The sequence below is a fragment of the Varanus komodoensis genome, unplaced genomic scaffold (assembly GCF_004798865.1).
Source record: "Varanus komodoensis strain SLA01 unplaced genomic scaffold, ASM479886v1 scaffold4, whole genome shotgun sequence".
Taxonomy (NCBI): domain Eukaryota; kingdom Metazoa; phylum Chordata; class Lepidosauria; order Squamata; family Varanidae; genus Varanus; species Varanus komodoensis.
The window spans coordinates 12,217,405-12,235,058 of record NW_025335941.1 but is presented as its reverse complement, the minus strand read 5'-3'; the positions used below and the strand labels follow the sequence as shown (position 1 = coordinate 12,235,058).

At 41.0% G+C, this 17,654-nt stretch overlaps 3 protein-coding genes across 3 annotated transcripts in view; 1 reads left to right on the top strand and 2 right to left on the bottom strand.

Moving 5' to 3' along the window:
* Window positions 1–216: 216 nt before the first annotated feature.
* On the bottom strand, window positions 217–9,053 carry LOC123029127 (lebercilin-like protein). The gene is made up of 6 exons (XM_044441743.1): window positions 9,045–9,053; window positions 7,885–8,022; window positions 7,634–7,727; window positions 3,924–4,021; window positions 1,824–1,953; window positions 217–1,092 (listed from the first exon to the last, which is right to left on the bottom strand). The coding sequence occupies exons 1-6, from the start codon at window positions 9,051–9,053 to the stop codon at window positions 416–418; spliced, it is 1,146 nt and encodes a 381-aa protein (XP_044297678.1). The 3' UTR covers window positions 217–415.
* A 936-nt stretch (window positions 9,054–9,989) lies between these two features.
* LOC123029095 (lebercilin-like protein) lies at window positions 9,990–11,236 on the bottom strand. The gene has a single exon (XM_044441674.1). It carries the CDS (start codon window positions 10,868–10,870, stop codon window positions 10,181–10,183), a length of 690 nt encoding a protein of 229 aa, XP_044297609.1. The 5' UTR covers window positions 10,871–11,236; the 3' UTR covers window positions 9,990–10,180.
* Window positions 11,237–16,554: 5,318 nt separating this feature from the next.
* Window positions 16,555–17,654, top strand: part of LOC123029096 (SH3 domain-binding glutamic acid-rich protein-like) — a 29,533-nt gene continuing 28,433 nt past the window's right edge. The window contains exon 1 of the mRNA XM_044441675.1: window positions 16,555–16,757. Within this exon, the coding sequence (XP_044297610.1) occupies window positions 16,713–16,757 (45 nt within the window). The 5' untranslated portion in view covers window positions 16,555–16,712. The remainder of the gene's footprint in view (window positions 16,758–17,654) is intronic.

The window sequence follows — 17,654 nt, the reverse complement described above, 5'->3', positions numbered from 1 at the left end:
TTCCTTTTTTTTTTTTTTACAGTAAACTATTCAGTACTCTTTTCAACAGATTTCCTAACTCTTATAGATTCTCCAAAAGTAGAACAGGCTTTGATCATCAATACAGTATTATGAAGCATCTGTCATTGTTAAAGATATATACCATATCATTCATATATGTTGTCAAAAATTTAAACATTTGATATAGCTGCAGTCATTTGAATAATTCTAGAATCATTAAATACAAGGAGAAAAATACTGTCTTCAATAGGTAATACATTACTTTTCAAGAGTTTAAAATGCTGAGTATGTTTTAAGGTGGAAACATAAAAATCTAAATTATTTAAAATTTTCCAAGAAGGCAACTGTGTGGAAAACCTTTATGTGGGCTTCTTTGGAATCACCATGTTGCAAACCATTGTTTGCATATGAAATATCATATATCCTTTAGCTCTGTGAGGTTTTTTTTCCCTTTACCCAGCTCATTTACATTTGAGGTTGGATGACTGTCTTTTAAGATACAGTTTTGACCAAAGAGTTCTTCCATAAGAGTGATCTTCTTATCAACTGATAATGTAGGAATGTGATCTTCAGCATGTATTGAACTGATGTCCTTTTGTCTTGCTTTGGTAGCCTTACCAAATGATGGCTCATAGACATTGGTCAAATCTCCTGCCTTAAACTCCATTATTTCAGTATGGTTTCTGTTCACCTGTCCACTATTGAATGTAGTGCTCATGTTGGATAGTGGACCTGTCGAAGGTAATCCCTGATGCAAATTGTTGACAGCTTCTGTAAATACATAGTGTTTCTTTAATTTAGATGGGGTTCTGTGTCTTTGTGTTACTGTTGCCAGTTTATCATAAAATGCTTCTTTCGATTTTCCAACTTGTTTGCTTTCCTTATTTTCTTGTTTCTGGTTCAAAGTTTCTTCCAGGTTGCTCTCTTTCTGTTGGACATCATTAGACTGAAATGATTTTTCAGTCCTTAATTTTTCAAACTCTTCTTTCAATAGGTCTAACCCTTGCCTTTTTCTCCGGTTCTTTTGTCTTTCTGTGTTTTCATATTTGAAATACTGTTCAGCACTTGAACAAATCTCTTCCCCTAGGAATTCTGCAAAGGAATGTGTCAACAATAAATTTCTTTCTAAGAGATCAAGCCATTTAAATGATATAACAATTTGTATGCTTAGAGAAATTAAAATACACAGAGGGTACATCTATATATTTAGTAGTTATGAACACCCTTAGAGTAGTACCCTTGAATGAACTGTAGTGGGCATGGAATATGCCATTTGTCTACTAAGAAAAAGCAACAGCACTTGTAGAAACTATGGTAGTCTTAGCTAACTGGGTGCTCAACAAATGTGTTACATTGCAGCTCCCATAAATCTCAGTCAGAACAGCTAATAGATGGTGTCAGGTTGGGGAAGACTGATTTAAAGAATTTCCAATTGCTCCTAATCTTTGCTTTGCTGTATGAGATAAAGTACATGCTACCAATAGCAGCTGGCTGGTTCAATTCCAGAATTTTTTTCAGTGAGTGATAACCAGTACATCATCTCTCAAGTTTAGGCAAAGATTAATAGAATAAAGGTTTATGTTTTCATATGCAACCAATTTTACAGCAAATTTCCTCATGAGCTCAGAGGTTTATTATAATAAACATTTATAGACTCCATGCTCACAAAGTATTTTAATATCTGTTACAAATGTACCATTGAGCTATTATGGAATTGGGTATCGGGCTGATATGACTTGAAATTTCAAATGTTATATACTTTAGAGCTTGTTTATTCTATTTTTTTTGAAAGCCATATAAGATCTGAAATACTCCTGAAATACCTGAGCATGTTTCCTTTGGAAATTCTTGCACTGGTAATTTTTCAGCTGAATGAACATCTGTTTTTAGTAGTGTCTCTTTATGCATATCACACAGTGTGTCTTTTGCATTTCTATCTTTGGATGTCAATTCCTAAAAAAAGAAAAAATGCCCATATCAGAATGTTCACCTTTTAGTTTTTGAACATCTGTGAATAATTACAGAAGATTGTGACAGATTATCTGTTAATAGCCTCACTCTCATATGGAACTCAGTCTTAAGGAGTTCTCAAACCTTGACCCTACTCAGCCTCCATAAAGTAAGAATTTATTTGAACTTTCCCAAGATGGCAGGTCATCTGCCTTCAATCACATCCTTGATTTGGAAACAGTCTACAAATTAACAGGAAAGTGATGCTGTGGTAAAATTTTGACTGCAGAAACTCGTGATGACAGTCATACTAGAAAGGAGAGTTCAATCATGCAAGCAACTGTTTTCATCATATCAACAAACCAGTTGTGTCATTTTTCATCTCTGCCAGGAACAGGTCTTTTGTAAGCCTAATGGGCCTGCATCTTCCAGATGAAGCCAGTCCAAAATACCTTATTGCAAAAAGGGGCAGCTCACAATAATATTGTTCCTGGGATTGTAACTTTCTCCCCTCCCCTCCGCTCAGCTACTGCATGAATTTAGCAGGGTGGCAGATATCCCTTATCAGAAAGTCCTGGTGCATTGACCTGCAAGCCCTGAGCCACTAGAGCAGGGGTCCTCAAACTTTTTCACCAGGAGGCCAGTTGAAAGGTGCTGGTGCCGGGCATGGGCCGGAAAGGTGTGCGGGTGTCCGCATTGAGGCAGGGGTGGGTACATGTGGCAAGGAGAGGAGGGGTGGGCATGCGCTGCAATGCAGCAGTGGGCGCGCGAGGCAGCTGCTTGCTTGCTTGGAGGTCATTTTCTCCAAGCGAGTCCAAAATTATCTCTGTGCGAGCAAGCTGCTGCCTCCCTGCGTGCAGGGTGAGACAGGTGGTGGCAGGCACGGGTGCGGCGAGACCAAAACCTCTGGCGGGCCGGATAAATGGGCATGGCGGGCTGGATCCAGCACACGGGCCGTAGTTTGAGGACCCATGTACTAGAGCCTCATAAGTCTGACCACATTCTAAAGTTCAGAGAATAGTGGCTTCTGCAGGGAAAAAGTCCAGTTGATTACAGACCACAAATCACAAAAACAAACTGAGGAGCATGAAGATTTTGCTTAATGGCCCAATCAAGGTGCAAAGAAAGGCATAAACGAGTAGGCGGAAGCTTGACCTTTCAAATGCTACTATGGAAATGGCACAACTCAGGCACATCCTATAAAAGGCCTGTTATTTCGGACAATGCAGCAGAATCTGGTCAAAAGGACTACGCGTACAAGCCTACGTGATGGCAACGTGATGGCAAGCCTACACGTTGTGTCCTTATCAGGTATAAGGATGGTAAGAAAAACTGCAAGGATGTCAGACCCTTACCCCCTTTTTATTCCTTACCATGTTGCTGCAAATTGATTACTATTTTGATACCCCTTCTAGAGCAAAGGCTTTCCCCAATCTGGTGCCATCCAGATATGCTAAACTACGAAGTCTGGGGAGCTGAGGGGGAATGATGGGACCTGTAGTTGAGAGGGAGGGCTACACTGGGGAAGACTAGTAGTCAGGCTTCAATGTACAGAGAAATAGTTATTCGGGTTACATCAAAGCTGATCCATCCATAGCAGCATTATGATACGATGTTAGGTTGCCTTTGTCGAACACCTTGTTCAAGGTCATATCTAGCTCTTATTCACAACTGTTTGCTTATTACATGTTTGGAACGTAATTAAGATCTGGGTTTAATCAAAGCTAACAGCACAATCCTAAGTATGTTCATTCAGAAAAGTAAATGGGTTTAGAATTGGATCTTCCATTTCTTCCTTAACTCTGAAGTAAAATTTCAATAGGGGCAAAGAAGAATATTATTCTTACAGGGTAGCTATAAAGTGGAAAAGTATTAGAAGCATGTGGGGGGCTATATGAAGAAACAAAACAGAAGAAACAAAGCTTATGAACAAATGTTTGAGAGCTTGTAAAGACTATTCATATCTACCATACCTCTTTTAAACCAACTGCAGTTTTCATTGTCTCATGCTTTTGAAGAGTCATTTCTTCTAGCTTTAGATTAACTTGTACTGATTTGCTGACATTTCTATCTGTGAAGAAACAGGAAGTCATACAGAGGAATTTGTTTTAAAACAAAGAAATTCCACGTCTGGCATCAGTGATCGGCTAGTTCAGGGACAAACTGAAACTCAGCTTGACAAGGCAAAAGTACTGTGGGTAGGTACTTTGTCTGATCAGGGATACTGGGATGGATGCCGGAGCATAATGTTCATCCTTCCTAATGAGTGGCACAGAATGCCTCACAAGGACTATCACCAGTGGGCAGGCAAATGAATACCAGTATGTGCTCTTGATATCTACAGGGGAAACTTTGATACTATATCCCTGTCCTCCTCACCTTGGCACTGCATCAAATGTCAGCTTGTCCAAGCCACTCAGTTTGAGAGTAAGCTATATAGTTTTTCTTTGGTCTCTGCTAGAGGGACCTGTATTGTTTAAATGTATGTAGTATAGCCTAGGTATTTCCTTCACACAAATGTAGATTATGAATCCTGGTATTCTTTCAACACAATGATCTATTTAATTCTAACACCCCCTTCAACCAAACTTGTCTTAACACTGTGTTCTATGAAAAACACTGTGGTCTATGAAAAAGTGGTAACACAGTTTGGGATGTAGAAACAAAGCATGTCAGAAGGGGCCTCCCAGGCTATGTATTTAATACCAAAGTGCTGCTGAGACTTAAGTTGCTGAGATCTCAGTTGAATAAATTGCTGATTTAGTGAAGCTTAAATAGAAATGGTTGAATGCTAAACCAGCCTACCTCAACCTGATGGACGTAAGTAGAAGTGCATTTTCAGCTGTAATCATATACACATTTCAGCTGCAATCTTTTAGCTGCTAGACAGAGACTGGATTCATAACAAGCCAGAGTGGCTTTTTACCACTGTCTATTGCATAGTCTGAACCTAGGCATGGTATCTTGCTGTAAGATAGATTTGGTCCTTAGAAACCACAATAAGAAACAATGGTTTGATCTATAATTTCTCCATAGCACAATGACTTCTTGTAACATTGAACCTGGCATTATGGTTTCCATGGTCCTGGACTACAACTACTGCAGGTTCTGGTGGAAAGAGTCACAGCTGCAGGAGCCCCTATCCTGCTCTGCCTAGCAACAGACACACCATTGTTTGCCTTACTCCTACAGGCTATTCTCTGATCTTGTTCCCCTAAGACTTCTCTGCTTTCCTTGAGATGTCCACCTGGTGGTGGTGTTTTCCAGCGATAGAGAAGCATGTTGTATCACCTGAAACAGCAACCTGGGAGTCAGTTGTACTAAGCACTACCGTCCTCACGGACTCCACTTCTGAGTTGCCCTACCTTTTGTTTTTAGGCCAAAGTTTGTCTAGGGATGTGTGAAGAATCCATCTGGAGGTGGATTCCCTTGGACTTGGCTCCCTGGGTTCCGGTCTGCTTTGCAGTGGCCCTGAATCCAAGTTCCTGGTAACCGTGCCCAACATTCACAGGGCACTCTTCAGGAATCAAGTCCCACACGTCGCTCAAGAAGTATCCTTCCATACCATCACCAGTAGGCCAAACAGCTGGTATTTATTTATTTATTAAAAAAATTCTATGCCATCCTCTTACCAAATAGTTTCAGGATGGTTTTATAACAAAACAAAGCACAGCATCATTTCTATACAGTAAAACCCCAATTAAAATAGCAATTTAAACCTTAAAATACTGGGAAAATAAAAAAGGTTTACACATGGCATAGAAAAGGGATGCTGCTAGTGGTTGCACAGAGCTCCATTCTTGGTGAGCCCCATGTGACCACTAGTAGGATCCCTCTTCCGTGCCACATGTAGTCATCATTTGGGCTGTTGTACTTGATGCAGAAGAAGGCTGGTCGACCAGGGCTCACCAAGAATGGAACTGTACAGAGTGTCCTCCTGCACCACATGTAGCAGCTGTTTGGTTTGCTGCACCTGGTGTGGAAGGAGGTTGGTTGCATGAAACTCACCAGGAATCGAGCTCTGCATGATCACTGTGCAAGCAGTGCCCCTCTTCCTTACCACCTGCAGCAGCCCTTGTTCCTGATACAGAAGGAAGGTTGTCAGTTGCACAGACTTAGTTCCATGAGCATTTGCAAGACATCCCTTCAGCTTGGCTTGCTTTGCAAGACCAGGCCAAGTACAAGAGGATGTCTGCAAATACAAGAGGGATAGATTCCTCTAGAGTTTGTCCCAGCCCTAAGTTTGTTTGTCTCCCCTATTTTAAATGCTTTTTCAAATGGTGCACATGAGCAACACATGGGGCATTAAGAAGCAGGCATATCCCCAAAAGAATGCATCCTCCTCTCTGCCTCCCTTACTCTCCTACACTTGTATGCTGTCTAAATATCTCAAGAGTACCAACACGTTGCACTGTCTCTGGAACACACCTGTAGTACAAACACTTCCTCAAAAGTCAGTCTATCAGCGTCCCCAAGAGCTACGCACTGATGCTGCCTCTGGAAAGTTATTCCAAGCAGGACATACTCTGCTCCATACAGGTGTCTATGCTCTCAGGCAGAATAGACACTAGGGAAGGTACTGACTCTGACTCCTCAATACCTGGCCTCTTCTTCCAAAGTACTGCAGCCTCCTGTTCCCTGCTACCCTGAAGGAACCTCCAGAAGGATAGATCTGTATTCTATCTGGGCAAGCGCATCTGACATCCTTCCTCTGTACACTATGCCCTCCACCATCATCTGAACACTAGATGCCCCCACCAGCAAGAGAAGCTTCAGCTGCAGTATTTCAGCAACTTGGGATTGAATTGCAGATAGCTACTGTATGTATGTACCACCTGTGGGAAGTTCAAGCAGCAAGGATGGAAACCATGTCAATGTAGAAACCATTTGATTGTCAGGTAGATTGTGGCAAAAATGATGAACTGTGGTAACCATGCAGAGTTGCTCGGTGGGGTATGTGGGAAGAATTCCCACAGGGGTATGCAAACCAACCGAGAGTCTAGATGGCCAGAAAACAATTCCAAGTTCCAGCTCTGACCTAGGAAACATGCTTCAAGATTGAAGCTGGGACACTGAATTTAGAGAACCCTCCTTCTGCCTTCATATCTATCATGGAAAGAACCACACTGGCTGCAACCTTGAGATGGCATTTTCTGGTCATTCCTGGGAGCAGGGAGGAGTCAGGCTCCAGCAGCACACATGGTATCCTGGTGGTGCCTCAGCCTCCCATCCTCAAGCTGCAGGGCAAAAGACTTAGATGGACAAAATCAGCCATCCAACTCTTTTTGCAGAGTGGGAGAAACATGGAAACAAACTTTGTTTCTGTGCTCCTCCTGTCCTTCATAGGGTGCCCATAATTCTCAGAGTTCATAGGTTTCCATGCAGTCACGCTGGACTGCACTTTTAGTTGGGAATAAGCCTCAGAGAATTTAGTGGGACTTACTTTGGAATAAACATGCACAGGGTTAGCCTGAACATCTAACTCTTCTCCACCTTATTCTCCCCCTGAACCCAACATAATACTGCACAAGCCTTTTCAAGCCTAATCACCTAGCAGTGTGCTTCACTAGAGGTAAGGATGGCTTTCTAAAAATACTGCCAAATGTTAAATGTCTTTGTCCCTTGAAACTCTTGATGTATTTACATTACATGTATTTATATTACATTACAAATATTGTGCTACCTTTTGGGGAAGACTCTGAAATACCTTTGTCCTGTTGACCTTTAAGCATCCGGTTTGCATAAATATTTCTTACACCAAGTTCTCGTTCTTTTTCCTATAAAATATTGTATTAAAAAATTTTTTTAAATTGCAATAGAATTTACAATCATAGGGAATAACTCCAATTGAACTGAGATGTCCTAAAAAACAGACATGTTTAAGATTGCAATGTAATTCTCTTTCGCAGTAAAATAACCACAAACTTTACATACCTTAATTTTTTGGTTAAGCAACTTGATTTCCATTTGTAAACTTGTAGTGATCAACTGAGCTTCAATAGTCTTTTTCTTCTCAAGTGCTAACTGATGACTAAAGGAAGTATTATTCAACAGCAGCTGCTTCTCTAGGGCCTAAACATATTACAAATATGACTATTTATGTTAACTCTGCCTTACTTGAGAATGTACAAATATAAAAAATGCAAATATACAAATACAAAGTAAATAAAATATTCATTTAAAAACTCAATAGACATTGGAATTTTTATACATATATTTAGAAAGATTTTAATCCGCATTCTGAATTACTATAGCCCCTTATCCTACTGTATAAATACAAATTTGAATGCTATAAAATGGGAGAATAATGACATAGGAAATGAAAGTTTCCATAATCAGAAATACAGATTTTTAAAAACTCATGGAGAAAGGCTTCAGTTAATTACAGTTTTAATATGTGTTCATTAGAGGAAGAGACACTTGCTCCCCCTCCCTTAACCTGAGCTTGTTTAGGATATATGAGAAGCATAATAAAAATTATTTTCCATTCATAACATGGAATATGTCAAGGAAGATATCCCTAAATTCAGACACCACCTTTCCACTACACTTTAAAAAAAATAAACTAAAGGAGAACATTCTCTTTCCTTAACATAAAATAAAACCTCCTTCAGTCCAAGAGACCAATTAAATTTTGAAGAAACTCTTGGGTGCCATAGGGCTCTTGAGTCAAAAGGAGCTTTGGTCAGAATGTTAAAATAGCAGCATATATATTTTAGTTTAAAGCTCTTACTGTCAGCAACTAGAAGAAGCCTTTTAACACTTCAGAATGGGGAAAAGAGGCAATGGTGAGAATGCAGAAAAACAAGTGGGTGGGGGGGGGTGAAGCAGGAACCACCTGGTGGTATGGGAAAGGGGGTATGACTATCTCTGGGGCTCCAGAGGGGGCCAGATTGGGGTTCCAGGCGGACTGGATTCTGCCCCCAGGCTTGAGTTGCAATACTCCTGCCTGAGTAGCTAGAACTGTTTGCAACCGGAGAAGTTTGCAGCACTTGTTTATCCCACATCTTGCAGCACAATTCTGAAGACAGGAAGGAACGGGATCCATTCACAGCAGCCAGTAACAGGAACCAGCACCTTTGAGGTGATAATACCTCACTCATGCTGGTGACCATTTCCCCACCCTGAGTAAGCAACAGGACAACAAGCTGCCAACATAGTGAGTGAAATTAATATTGGGTCATTTATCACAACATAAGGAATAATACACATCACTGTATCTTTTCCACGGCTTCTATGAATGTTATGCAAACTATGCACATCATATAAAAATCAGAGACATTGGCTAACTTAGGACATTTTAGAAGGGTACAGCATGGAACAATTGCTTAATAAACCTGAAACCACTCCAGCTACCACTTGCCCTTTCAATAGTCCAGTCCTAAAAAAGTTAATACTATAGTGGTTGTTGGCCTAACAGGAAGTGATTTCTGATTTTTTTAAACAGTCATATATTAATTGAATGTTTTATCTCAAGACTGATCATCACAAAGTTTCTGGTTCCAAAATTAGCTGTTGTGGGAAAAACTTGATGTTTACATCACACTCATTGTGATACCCTCAAGAATGTGTTCAAAGTGAAATTATGTTCAAATTTTATCTCCACTTGTCCTCGTGTAGTAGCTTTAGGTACACACTAAGCCTAAAGAAATTTTATTTATCTATGTGTCTGTCTGTATATTTATTTATATGCCACCCTACAGACAAAGCTCTCTGGACGGTTTACACAGACCCGAAAACAGATGATAAAAGTACAATTGGTATCAGAAAATCAGAAAAAATAAAAAGTTTTAACAGCTAAAAACAGATAATAAAACAGACATTAACAAAGAATAACAAACAACAAGAAAGAACGTGACACTACACAATGCCTGGTGATCTCCCTAAAGCCTCTAGATGGCTGAGGAAGTCTTTAAAAGCCTCAGAAAAACGTCTTAACCTGGCACCAAAGAGGTGGCAGATTTGATGCCAGCCAGGCTGCAGTGAGGAGGTTATTCCATAGAAGTGGGGGCACCTCTGAGAAAGCCCTCCCTTTTGTTGACACTCTAAACTTCCCTCAGAGCTGGCACTCAGAGGAAGACCCCAGAGTGTCCAGGTAGATCATGACTGGGAGAGGTGCTCTGAAAGGTACTGTGATCTTAAGCCATGTAAGACTTTATAGCTGAAGCAAGAACCCAAGCAACAGGTGAATTTATGAGGAATCCAGCAGGATCCTAGCGTACATTTCTTGCTATAATTCTAGACAATGATTTAATATGCTGAATATTACCTGAATTTTTTTATCACTAGCTTCCATTCTTTGTGTGAGGGTTGTTAATCTTCTTTTAAGTTCACCTCTCTCTGCAAGATTCTTGTCTTCAGAAAGTTTTTGCAGAATCTTTAAAGTATCTTTTGTCCTTAACAGTTGTGCTTCGACTTCTCTAAGCTTCCTGGATGCATTGCGTTCCTGTTCCTGAGATTTCCTGAGAAGTATCCTTACAGTTCTCACTTCACCAACATGTTTTGCCATGAGATCAGGCAGATTTGTTTCTGCATGTTCATATTTACTTATTGCTTTCAAATGTCGATACTGAAGTCGCTTCAAGATCTGATTTTCCATATTAGATGCCTCCAATTTATTCTTCAAAACAGACACTTCATTTTTCAGCTCTTTAATTTTGTGGAGTCTGGCTGACAATAAGCGGCATGCCACATTATTCTTCTGGGAATTTATAATACTGTCAGTACTAGAATCAATCTTTTGCTTTTGTTTCTTCTTAGGTAAAATCGTAGCCCCTACATTGAGACCAGAACAAACAAACATAGTATCAGACTGGAGAAAGTAAAATATGTATAAATCTGTAAAGAATACCATACCCAGTGATTCAAAGTTAAATACAATTTCAGGAATCTCAATACAATCTTCAGGAATGAAGACCATGTCCAAGCTTCACTACATAAATATTTCAGTACAGGCATGAACAATTGTGCTCTTCCAACTGTCCTGACCTAAAACTCCCATAAGCCCTAACCAGCATAGCCAGTGATGATGGATCCTGGGAGTTAGAGACTGAAACATCAAGCGGACCTTAAATGGCATCCATGTCACACCAAAAATGTCAAAACTAGATTCCAGACAAACTGATCCTGATCCTTTTGGTATTCTGTAGCTGCTTCAGGCACCCTTTTGTTTGTCAAAATATGTTTTCTAACATTTCTTTCAGGTACACCTGAATTTTGGGGTGTGGCAGGGATTTCATGTATTCCATGGGCTTACCCTTGCTTTAAAGTAAGGCTGTATTGCATGTCTCTCAAACAAGCCTTTATTGTACCAAAAATTCACAGTTATAGAGTTACAAAGACTTATATCCACACATATTCATAAGTGTAAGAATGGTTAGCTCCAGACTTGAGGGGACACATGAGAATGTGCCTTCTTCCATCAGTCAGCTCTTCTGGTAGGCTTACCTAGTAGTGATGGGCATCAGCATTTTAATGCCAGGTCACTACCATTTTAATTTCCTTCAATGCTCCTGAGGTAGTGCTACCCTGCAGCATTATGGGACATTAAAAAGGTGGCTCTCAGATCCCTTCTGAGGGCTGACAACTGCTCAGTGGGGGAGGCTGGACAATTTTCAATTGTGAACTCCTCCAGGGTGCTGGGATCCCAAAAGCCGCCTGAAGATGCCATGCGCTGATGCTGGGCCTAGGAAGAATTCCACCTTGACATATAAAAAGTGCAGAATGTATGTGCACACTGTGATTTTAGAATTGTGATGAGGAATGAGAATTAAAAGGGTGGTTAAATTAAGGGAAAGAAAACAGAAGGAATGAATAGAAGAAGAGATTGCCTAGATAAAGGTAGGAGAAAAGCAAAATTAGTACACTGTGGAATGAGAGGAGGGGAACGATAAAGAGTAAGATACAGGTGAACTAGTATTGGCCTTGGTGGACAATAATATAATAGATGAAATATACTGTGTATCAATTTTGTTTAAAGGCATGTCAACAAAAAAAGCAAGTTTGAAACTGATTATTCATTGTGACCATACTTGTTTACCACCTTCCCAGATATGAGAGGTTTATCTGTGGGGCAAAAGAAAACAGTTAATTCCCAATTAACTCCAGACAGTGTCCAGCTGAACGTAAGTGCTAGTGTCAATTATTGCTAGCATAAGAGACCTCTAGCACAACCCTAATAACGTTAGCTGAAATGACGGGTTTTCTAAGGTCCCATCACACTGGCTAATGTTATTGACATTGAGTTAGAGAGGCGTCATGTTGGCACAACATGATTTACATTAGCATTAATGTCCAACCAGATTTTGCGCCGGCTTTTACATCAATCAAACTGGCTACATTTGGAATTTGAACTTCTTTGGGGTGAGTCTCTTAGGATTAGTACATACATATCTTCCAACCTTACTTAATAGCATTTCCAATAATGAATCACATTAAATACATATCATAAAATTAAGATAAAAGATACTGCTGCAGTATCATTTATATTAATTCATAATGCTTTTTCTGTCTCTGGTACACAAGAAAACAATAAAGCTTAAAAATAAAAGTGAGGTAAACTTATTTCCTGCACAAAGGAAGAATGTATTCCATACACAAATACTAGCAAGAAGGCTTGTCCCTCAAGGGATGGGAATGTGTATTAAAACACAGCATCAAAAAAAAGTGCTGGGTGAGTGAACAAGTGCCAGCTCCAGTTCCCAGCTAGTATCGCCCCACTGTTCTTTGGTCCCTATTCCTTCCCTCTCTCCAGCCATTTACCAGTGACACAAGAGAAAGACAGGTATGCGCTCATTATATCTGATGATTTACACAGTGTTTCAGTGCTTTTCCTTACATACAAGTGGTTTCCAAACAGCACAGTATTTTGAAGCAATTGGAAACATCAACTAGAAAAGCAGAGATGCACCATAACTGTTAGGTCTTCATCAAAGTGCAATCATAATCTTATCACCAGTGAACTAATGTAGCCCATGACCAACTGTCTTCTTACCTTTGGCTTGGTGATTGTCTCCTTTTTCCTTCTCGGGAAATTTTTCCTCTTTGGTTTCTGGCCGTTCTGAAGGACTGCTGCAGCAGCTGCTGTTGCTACTAGAGCTTTCTAGAGAGTCTGTATGAAAGTCTTCATAATAGTAGTTTTGAGAACTTCCACAATTGTTCTGTTCTGAACAAATACTGCTGCTACTGCAGCTAGCCTTCCTTGAAGTATTAGCATGAAAGTCATTGGAATAGTCAAGCTGAAAACTTCCACAATGACTGGAACATTTACTACAGTTATTAACTTTGTTGTTACTGTTGCCTTGGGTGCCCTTACAGACCCCTTTGGGAGAATCAGCTGGGCTCCTATGTTTTGTACACTCGCATTTATCATCTTCTAGTGTAAGATGAATAAAGCACTCATCTGAAGCCATCATTTCTTTGTTAGAGAATCATGGCCTGCCAAGTCAGGAGCTTTGTCACATATACTCAAAACCATGAAAAGAGAATTGTGCTTCAGCCAGAAATGAAAAGTGCTTGCTCTAAGTCTTCTCCTATGTAGTTGTTTCCGTCTTTGCACCAACAAATCTTCAGTTTGTTTCATTTATTAGATTATTTACTTGTTGAGAATGTGATGTGCTTACAAAATAAATTACGTTACATTGATAACATTGTCTTTCACAGAGTGTGATTCATGGGATGGTATACTTGAGCTTTCACTTCTCCCAAGGAATTAAGCTAAAACAAAAGTAACAATATTGACATTATGGGTTTGTGGAGTGGAAAACCTACATAGATAAGTCTTCTCACAACCTGATTGCCTTCATGAAAATACTATATAGACCAAAGGAACATATTTCTTGAACAATGAAGATGGTAAGGGTGTAAATTATTTGTTGCTATTGTAGAAGCTCACAAAGAATCAGGAGCCTGAATATTATGCATTAGCTTCAGTTTACACATTTTAAAACAAGTTTTAAAATGTCAACTTTTCAATCAACAGGTACTTCCACATGAGGCTTGCATTGTTCAATGGCCCAGTCACATTCAGAGAATTTTTACAAGGAGTCAGGACAACTTCCATTCACAGCTATCTTGTGTCTCCCCCACCCCACCCCCATCTTTTTCCTTACCACAGAATATTGGTAATGAGGAAATAACAACATAGTCATGCAGTGTATTTTGACCGGTAGTGCAAGCAGCTGTCCATCTGGAAGGAACCAAAGTGATTTTCTGTTGTTCTGCGTGTCAAAAAGGGGTTGGCAAACATGGGGACATCTGCATTTTAGAACACGATGCAATCCTATGCATCGACTTAAGCAGAAGCAAGCCCTACCGAGTTCAGGGGAGCTTACACGCTGTGACACTGATACCCGTTTTTCTGGTTTGAAGTGGGCAGGGCAAAAGAAGATGGTGACTCCCCAGAGATGCGAACACATGCAAAAGGAGGGCTCGGCAAACGGCGCCATTCCCGCCCTACTGCCCCCGGACGGAGCCCTTCTCCTGGCTCGGCATCCTCCACGTCCTCCCCGGCCGCCTCTTATCCACAGCGAGGGCCGGCGGAACTCTGCTCCCCGGTACAAATCGAAGGGTGGCGCCCCGCTAACCGTGCAGGGTTGAAACGCCCCTTCTCGGTCCTGTGTAAGAAGCGGCTCACACACGCGCGCGCACGTACACACAAGCACCCACCCTATTCGTGTTACCGGCTTCCTTTCGCTGCCCTGGCGGAAGAAGTTGTTTTCAGATCTTTGGTGCCAAGGCAACGGGAGAACGCCTTCGCTGAGCATCATGGGTCTTGTAGGACAAAGAAGAAAGAGAAGCATGGATTTAAGGATCTCTACGCCGCGGTTCTTTCACCCCATTTGTGCGTCGATTAATGGGGTTGGCTCCACGCTTTGGGAAGATACATTGAAATCAATGGAACGTCAGTTAGCTATGATTAGCAATCCCACTGATTTCAGCGGGACTACTCAAGTACGACTAGATCTGGAGCCAAGCCATTGGTTTCATATTGTGCTCTTTGTTCCTCATATAGCAACTGTGAAAAACAGGGTAGCTTAAAAAGGGCATGTCTTTCTCTGATCTTAAAAACATTCTCATCATGGACAGCTTGGTGACGATCACTCATCCCACAGGGTTGCTATAAGTACAGAATCTTCTTTCTAGTTAGAGCAAAAATGAATGACAGTATCGGATTTTGCATGTCTACTCGAAGGTAAGTCCCACTGAGTACAATTAAATTTACTTCCAGGTACGTTTGTATAGGCTTGCAGCAGCACACCAAGCAGCCTGAAGGGCCACACCAATAAGAATAGCACTGAGTGTGTGCACCTTCTCTTCTTGCCAAGCATTCCCCAGCTCAGGACTCCAAATCAACAGAGAGGAAAAAGATGGGTTTTTACATCAGTTTGTTTAGACTGCAACAGCAGGTAGTTTCTTTCTGCCATCAGGAGGCTCAAAGATATTTAAGTGGTGACACTTGTACTGCTTTCCCCTGCAGCATCTCTACAAACAGTTTCAATTAAGAAGGCTCTCTTGCATGCATGCAATGTTTGGAGAAATTCCCTCAGTTTTGTTTTAGAGTTGGGGAAAAACAGTCTATACTTCTGGGCAGCATTGGGTAACCATTCATTTTTTAAAATAAAAAAAAACCCATCAAACTTTCCATCTTTGTTTTAGACCTTTACAGTGCAGAATGGATGAAGTGCTAGAGAACTTACCATCCAAATAGACAGTCTCAACACTTGCTAGCACTGAGATACAAAAAAAGCCTGAACTCTTGGAGGGAAGCAGCAGGATCCCACCCAACACTGCATTCCATGGACCATTTCCAAAAGAGGCTGATTCACAGATGCTGTATATTCAGAGCCTAGTTGCAGGTCAGTGGGCAGGATAAACCCCACCTCAGTGCATTCGCATGTCCATTTGGACGAGCTATCTTTTTCTTTTGGACATTTGTGCACACTCCCTAAAGTCCACTACATTAATAACTGGTCAACTTAGAATGTAACCGTTAAACATTAACATGTTCTGTTGCCCATTTTGAACTTTGGGGTATTGCTTTGACCCTTTGGAATCAATGCATTTCTATGGCCATTCTCAGTCATTCATTTTGGCATGTCCTGATTTTGGATCCCACTATATATTTAAAACCCTCTTTTAAAATCTAAGATATTTGGAAGTGGAGCGCCATCGACCTAGGAATCCTGTTTCCGAATTTGTTCTTTCAAAGTACCTCCTTTCCTTTCCTTTTTTAAAAGGAAAAATAAAACTTTTATTCGATGATCTACGCAAAACTTTACAGCAGAAAATACTTATATTTTGACAAGAGCACATACAGATCATTGCTCGAGAAAAAAGCTGCCAATCATTTCGCTGCAATGAATTCTCCCTGTGCCTGTAATGAATCACATACACCCCTCCTCCACCTCCCACGTCCCTTGTACTGCCTGATTGGTGTTGCACTACAGTCCCTGGCCTTTTAAGGGCTGCCAGCCGGTCAATCTACAGTGATGAGCCCGGCGGCAGGTGCCAGTCTCCCTGCAATGGATACTTTTGCTAGCCAATCGTCCACTGGTCTGTGTGTTCCCCAAAGACCCGGGAGCCAATGAACTGGGGGAGTGCGGGAGGGACAGGCATCCCGCTGAACTGATGAGAGGTGGATATTTACTCGGGATTCTCTCCGCTCGGGAAGCTTCTGCATGCCCGGGCTACTTGCAGTTCTCGCGACCAGTTGACACGCCAGGTGTGCGAGCTCGGTTAAGGCCCTCTTGGCTGTCGTCAAAATGGTGATCAAGGTGTTCGTAGCCACTTCCTCGGGGTCTACCGCGGTACGTATTTTGCTTCCTTCTCCATGTGATTGCTGCTTTCACGGGCATAAGCGCTTCCACAAGCTTGCGACTTGTTGCTTAAGGAAGGGGCGTGGTTCAGTCCTGCTCTATGACCCCGCAGTGTGGAGGATAAAGGACATGCTCTCGTTATTTGAAACATGGAATTTATCATACATATTCTAGTCCGTTTGTAATTGGGTTCAATGCAGTCGACAAAGTGGGTTCGAGCCCACAGAAAAATCATTGCACAACATATTTGTCAAAATTTAAGGTGCCACAAGTCTTTTCAGCAAAGCCTCTTCGTAATTTTTCCACGTGATTCGGTGTGCAGTGGATTACACCAAAGGATAGAATTCTGTATACAATTACCTAGTAATAAGCTGGATTGAAAACAATGAGATTTACTTCCAAGAACACAAAGAATTGCCCTACGAACCCGTGCATTTTTTTTTACATTTGACCAAATGTATAGAAAACTTTTTTTCTGAAAATATTCCTTAATTTTGTTAGCTTTCCAAACTCATACCTGTATTTTAAGCATTTTTGGAACACTTTAAGGCCTAATCTGGTCACCCTGATGGAGAGAAGTGCCTCTTTCTTTCGATATTTATGATCATACAAGGAGTACTGCTCTTGGTGGTAATAGGGAGCGCAGCAGAAATGTAGCACATGGTATCTTAACATTCTTTTGAAAAATCCTGTATTCATAGTGTTTTCTCTGGTGAGTGCTGAATGTATTTGCTCTCGGTGATCAGAACCGTTAAGTTGTCTGCAGGAGGCAAAGGGCATGCAAAGAGAAGATCGAAAGGTAGGAACTGGGAATGAGCTGTTTCCTTTTATATCCAGTTCCCAGATGGGCTCAAATTGCAGCCCTGGCTGAGCCATCAGTCACAGTGA

Excerpts from the sequence above, each read along its gene's own strand:
- LOC123029095 (XM_044441674.1), bottom strand. The coding sequence starts at position 10,870 with ATGGTCTTCATTCCTGAAGATTGTATTGAGATTCCTGAAATTGTATTT.
- LOC123029127 (XM_044441743.1), bottom strand. Across the intron at positions 7,728-7,884 it reads TGCTTAACCAAAAAATTAAG|GAAAAAGAACGAGAACTTGG; the intron begins GTATGTAAAGTT and ends AATATTTTATAG. Across the intron at positions 1,093-1,823 it reads TCCAAAGGAAACATGCTCAG|AATTCCTAGGGGAAGAGATT; the intron begins GTATTTCAGGAG and ends ATTCCTTTGCAG.